Here is a 5,894-nt window from a genome sequence, read left to right as displayed (position 1 = left end):
AGCCTGGCACCTTCAGTCACGGTTTTTAACAGCTCGGTGTCCTACTCTACCAACCAGTCTCACCTGCTTTTATCTCTGTTACTCACTGGTAAGGGTGATCTTACTTCTTCTAATATTTGTACATCTCCTCACTACCATCTTTCCCACTTTCCAAGACATTCAGGATTTTCACAGCACCTTTAAACCCTTTTCCTCGCAGCTTTAGGACCTGCACCCTTTTCAGTTGCCACAAAGCTACATGAAGGGACAGTGAGGGTGAAGACCAGGACCCTCCCAGCATCGGAGGCTGTATCTGCTCTGTATTTGGGGAACCTGAAGCAGATGGCAGCAAGGGACTCAGACAAGGCAACGGGTGGAGAAACCCCAGACCAAGGGGTTAGTGGTAACCTTTGATCAGGAATTTGTCCTATTAAACTCCTTTCCTCCTTGGATCCTTCTGCCTCGGGCCATAGAGAAGACCTGGCAGAGCCATTAATGGGCTATGCCTCCTTCCAACTGTTAAAAGCATTTTTGGACTTGAGCCCCACACCTTTTATTAACTGCTAAGAGAGATGGCTCCTGGTCCACAGCGCTGGAACTCGAATCAATTCTCTTTTCCAAAATCTGGGGTTGTTCACATCTGTAATTCCCTCCTTCATCAGCTTACAGTCAGGCTCCTGCCATAAATTTCAGACCCACCAACACAACCCACTGAATGAGTCCCACCAAGAGCTCTGCATCTCACCTGTGGCTTGCCATCGGGCAAATCCCTGCACGCCTTGTACCTGAAGCGGAGTTGCTGAAATGTGCTGGTCTTTGAGGAGTCTCGGAGACCCCCGAAGGAAAGCACCACAGCAATTACAGTAATTACTGAACCCCCGCATGCCCACGTATCAGAGGTGGGATCAGCTTTGGCGTTCAGGTCGAGACACATCGTTTTTGCTAAACTGACACTTTCCTGCTACGCTGCTTTGAAGTTGCATCAGCACGTTTTGATGCCAGCCAGGAGAGGAGCCTCGATCCATGGAAAGCTGAAAAACCTCACAGAAACACTTGTTGTGCTAATTGTGCCATAGAAAAGCAAAGAAGAGGGAGCCCAGGAGTACTGAAACCCGGTCTGGTACCTCAGAGACGTTGATCCGTCCCTCCTGAAAGGAGCACGTGGTGGGGTCGTGGGTGCAGAGGTTCCGGTACTTGCACCAGTGGCAGCGGAAAGCACTGTTCACACAAGACAGGCACCTGGGGAGAGCAAAGGAGGAGTTATGGAGGAGGTTATCACCTTGGGAGGTCTATACGGTAACAGACAGGCCTAGCCAGAAGTCCAGGCTCAGGATCTTTCATGGGAAATTATTTCTTTGGAGGGATGTTTTGATACAACAAAAGTAACACACAGGTTTGGGAAAACACAAGCTCAAAGACCTGGGAAAACACATGCCCAAAGAGAGTCTTTAAGCAGCTTCACAATTCATTCAGTATACAAGCTGGGATTTATTGCACAATATTGCACAGACACCAGACTCCATTTTTAGTTTCTAGAAGGTGGAAAACAAGGCAAGCCTGGCAAAGATTGGATCAGTTGTTTTACAAGTCAGGAATGCTTCAAGTCAACGGTAACACTTCTGCTTGGTCTTGGAGTGCAAAGAGTCCAGCAAGTGCTTTTGATTCACGTTGGAAGAAATTAACTGTTTATGAAATGTTTCTGAAAGAACGCAGACCCCTTCAGACGTGGGGTAGCCCGGCTGCCAGCGAACCGGCTGGGTGGTTTTTATTCCACACTAACTGGCTGCCAGTTAGACGCACGGTCCATGACAGCTGCTAATATTTGCAGTAACCACCTCCTCCATCTCTGAGGCCAACTCTCCGTGCCACGTGGCAGCGTTTTGGTGACTGTCTGCTGGTGTAAGTATAAGCTGTGGCTCCAGAGACTGCCGTGCTGCCTGGAGCGGGCAGTGCCTGGTGCAGGGATGCTCTGGAAAGGGCGGTGTCCGGGGCAGGGATGCACCAGAGCGGGCAGTGCCTGGGACAGGGATCATCTGGAGTGAGTCCCAGGTCAGTGCAGAGAGAGGAGCATCACCAGGGAACTGGGAGCATGGCCTTAGGTAGGAAATGCTGGAAAACAAGGAAAGCAAGTCTCTGGGAGGGCCTCTCTCGCCAGCTGGGCAGAGGTGCCAGGGCAATGACTCTAGTGGGCTGCTGTCACGAGAATGTGTGTTCTAATAACTCAATTGTATTTTCCTTCTGAGGCATTTACAGTGACCCTAATAGCTAAGGAAGCTTATTCTAATCGTGCAAATGCAAATCTGGGGAAGAATATCAAGTGCTGCAAGCTTATTTAATTACTCCTTCGTTTGACCCACTTCTGTCTCCATTTTGGTGGGTAGCACTTCTCTCATTCGCGTTCCCTTGGCCTGGACCTGACCTCCAGCTTTCCCACCTGGGTCCAAGGGAGAAGGACCTCTCTGACCCAAGGCCAAAGGCTTGGTTCCACAGCTCTAACTGTACCCTGGTTTTCTGGCTGCTGCTTTCAACTCTGCTCCATCCTGACTGAGCAGGGCGAGGGGCTCCTGGCACATCCAGCTTAAGGACCACTGCCTCTCCTTTGCTTTGGAAAGAAAGTGCATGTCTCCACACCACCTGTTCCTTCTCCTGCTAAAAGGGACTTAACACAGAAGCCACCACCATGTTCCCTGACCCACCTGCAGCTCCCTGGGGACACAGGAGTTCACGCACCCGAGCGCTGCACCACCTCAGCCCGTGGGTTCACAACAGCTGGATCCACAAGGTCTGCAAGAGCAGCACGTTCCTGCCCAGCCCCAAAGCCCTCCTGCCCCTCTTTAACCTAATGCCACCTCCCAAGGGGTACTTGCTCTATACACCACAGGGCTCCCCTGCTCTCTCCAGACACCCTCGCTGTTGCAATGAGGAGTCTCAGGATCAATAAGTCTCTCTTCTCCGCTGGCTGACACCTGTATTCCTTCCTCCTTTTTGCATGCTGTGATTCATTCCTGCCAGGCTGGCTCCTGCCCTTGTTGAACTCGCTGATAACGAGTCCGGTATGATGTAAGTGCTGCAGAATTTACCACCGTGTTAGCACTTTTATCTCCAAACAAGCTGCTAGAAAGGCATGGCCAGGGGAAGCCAAGTGACAGGCCAGAAGCATTGCCTCTCCTGATTCAAACCTCAGCGCCTAAGTGAAAATAGGGGTCCCCATGATGCCATCCCTCAAGCAAATTCAACTCCGGGAGAATGCAGAGGAACGGCTGGAAGGTGCAGGTGCTCGCAGCCGGAGGAGAGGCTGGTGCTGTACAGCCTGCCTGAGGGACAAGGACGTAGTGACAGAGGTGTGCACGAGGGGTAGCACAGCCGGAGGCAGGAATCGTTGGCGGAGTGGATACAGACCCCCATGAGAGGCAGCACAGGGGGCCTGAAGGACTCATAGGGCTCCTTTCAATCCAGTACCTCTGCTCTGTGCTATGGCCCATGTCTAGTGCAGAAGGATTGGGAGTGACCCTGTGCTGGTACTCCTTGACTCCCACCAGCCAGCACAAGCAGCAAGTCACGCTCCCGGAGCAAAGCCAGCAGCTGACCCCTGCCACAGGAGAAGCCACCCAAGCCCACCGGCCAAGCCACTACCCAACTTCTGGCAGGTCCTGCCCACATCTCATTTTGGTGCCTGGGGGCTTGCCTTGTTTCCAGAGAGAACTCTAAAAATGTTTCACATCTGTAAATGTGTATTTAAGGCCAGCCAGCAGCAGCAGATATGTCCATGGGTGATTCGTTTCCATGATGCTCAGCAGTACTGAGCCCCCCAGCCCTCTGCAGAGCATCCCACCACGCCTGCTGCACGCCTGGGCTGCTGTGTCAGCTCTCGAGGCTTCCCTGGCCGAATCCGGGGGCAGGCAGGCTGCCTGCAGCCCACCACCCCACTGCATCCCACCCCCGAGCCCCTCTGCTCTGCCTTCCGCAGCTGCCTGCGGAGACGCACGGTGTTCACAGTTGCGGGCTGGCGCAGCTTGGGGGCACCAGCAGGTTAAGGTTTCCCAGGCTCACTCCTGCATCTCCCAAGGCAGGAGAGCTGCACACAGCCCCAGACAAGTTCAGAGACAGGGCTTGGTGGGCTCCCCTTCCACTGCCCAGGTCTGCTGGCTGAACCAAGCAGCGTGGTAACCCCCCGGCTGGTCTCGGAGCCCAGCATTGCTTCCCAGTCGTTTATAGCCGGTGTTCGGCTCGGTTCAGGGATGGGGAGGGAGCACTCACAGCTGGTGGGCACTGCAGTTGTAGAACTTGAACTCCGTGCTGACAAACATCTTCCCCGTCTCCCGCGACTTCAGCTGCAGCACCACTCCGAACCAGTCTGGGGATGCAAACCAGAGCCTGTCAGACCCGCCAGCCGTAAGGAAGGAAGCAACAGCAGACGCGGGGGCACCCGCTCCCCGCCTGCCAGCGTGCTGAGCCATCTGCTTCTGGGGTAGAAGGTGGAAGGCGGGCTGCTTTCGTCTCCCTGGTCCCCCAGGCGCCAGCCCCCCAGCCGCAGTGAGTCTGCAGCAGTTCCCAAAGCTGGGGGCTGAGCATCCCCCCAGCCAGACCCTGCCCTTGGGCACCCTGGGGCATGGGGCTGTCTCCAGCAGTGCCTCCAAACCAAATCAGGCGTGATGGCAAAGTGGTTTGAACGCTGCCTTGGGTCATAGCAGAAATGAGCGTGGGATCTCAGCCCATTCCCTCAAAGATCCCCTCTCCAGTATGAAAACACTAACGCAGCCTACACTGAGAAGCAGCCCAAGACTAGAATAGGAGATGATGCTGGAAACAAGGGCATCAGTAAAGCTCTTTAGGAGCCTCAGCACTGTATTAATTAAGAGCAGATTGCTCTTCTGGAGCTGCTGTGGGTACGTCTATGCTAGCCCCACTACCACAACGGCTCTTGGCCCCCAGTCTCAGGCTCCATATAATGCCTTAGAAATACAAAGATGTCAGCAGGGAAGCACAGTTGACACCTGGAAGGATGCCAAGGAGAAAATGAGTTTTAAGCAAGTAGCATTTTGGTTATGGGAAGTGAAAATATGACAGCAGTGACATTAATGAAGAAACAACCCAAAGATCAGGACCAAAAAATAGAAACTGCATCCACCTACTCGTGGGTGCCGAGCCAGGCTGAGGGGAGGCTCCTGATTTCCAGATCCACGGGCATGGCAGAGCTGCAAGCCCCTGCCCCACGCATGAGCCACCCTGGGGGCAGGGACAGACTGCTCCTGTAGCTCCAAGTCCTGTCTCGGAAGCTGTCCAGCGGTGCAGGGAGGGTGTAAAGACAGGGCATGCACACGGTGCTGCCTGTGTCCAGCCTATCTTTCCCTTTGTGGGACGCACTTAAGGATGGAGCATATTTAGCTCCTTGGTCTTTGACAGAAGCAGGCATTTCTCCAGCAGCAGCTCCAAAGGGTCTGCTCCACCCAGCAGATACGTCCAAACCTACGCCAAACTTTTGTGGTGGCAGAGAAGATGTACTGCTGTCCAGAAGTCACTTACCCTGATCCATGGGAATGGCAGGAACATCTTTCGCTGCTGGAGAAACACACACAACCCGGCTGCCCGAAACCTGCCCTTCCACCTCCGTCAGGTTTCCGAAGAGGCAGGGGGCGCCCGCCGCGAGGGCCCGGGGGGCGTTTTTTGGCGCCCGGGAGAGGGCAGGCAGAGGGGGAACAAAACACACACATCAACCTGTTAGCAGGCAGGGCTGCCCGAGTTTTCCTTCGTATTTCCATTACCTGCTGTTTTCTCATTCAGTGCTGACCCCCTTAAATTACCCGTCCACCCACAGGAGGTGGCCAGCCGCCCTTTCATGGGAAGCAGAGGGAAAAGAAAGCCAAGGACGCAGGCTCATCACCACACAAAACCGCCTTGCTGAGCCTCTGGGCACT

General features: G+C 54.2%; 1 protein-coding gene across 1 annotated transcript in view; it reads right to left on the bottom strand.

The window, feature by feature from the left end:
- Window positions 1-5,641, bottom strand: part of LOC104510856 (plexin-A2-like) — a gene marked incomplete at its 5' end in the record, with an annotated part of 41,887 nt that extends 36,246 nt beyond the window's left edge. Inside the window, 3 exons of the mRNA XM_010153237.1 lie at window positions 1,104-1,218; window positions 4,237-4,333; window positions 5,503-5,641. Coding sequence (XP_010151539.1) covers window positions 1,104-1,218; window positions 4,237-4,333; window positions 5,503-5,641 — 351 coding nt within the window. The remainder of the gene's footprint in view (window positions 1-1,103; window positions 1,219-4,236; window positions 4,334-5,502) is intronic.
- Window positions 5,642-5,894: the final 253 nt, after the last annotated feature.

The sequence above is a fragment of the Eurypyga helias genome, unplaced genomic scaffold, assembly GCF_000690775.1.
Source record: "Eurypyga helias isolate BGI_N326 unplaced genomic scaffold, ASM69077v1 scaffold28796, whole genome shotgun sequence".
Classification (NCBI taxonomy): Eukaryota; Metazoa; Chordata; class Aves; order Eurypygiformes; family Eurypygidae; genus Eurypyga; species Eurypyga helias.
This window is presented reverse-complemented; position numbering and strand designations above follow the sequence as displayed.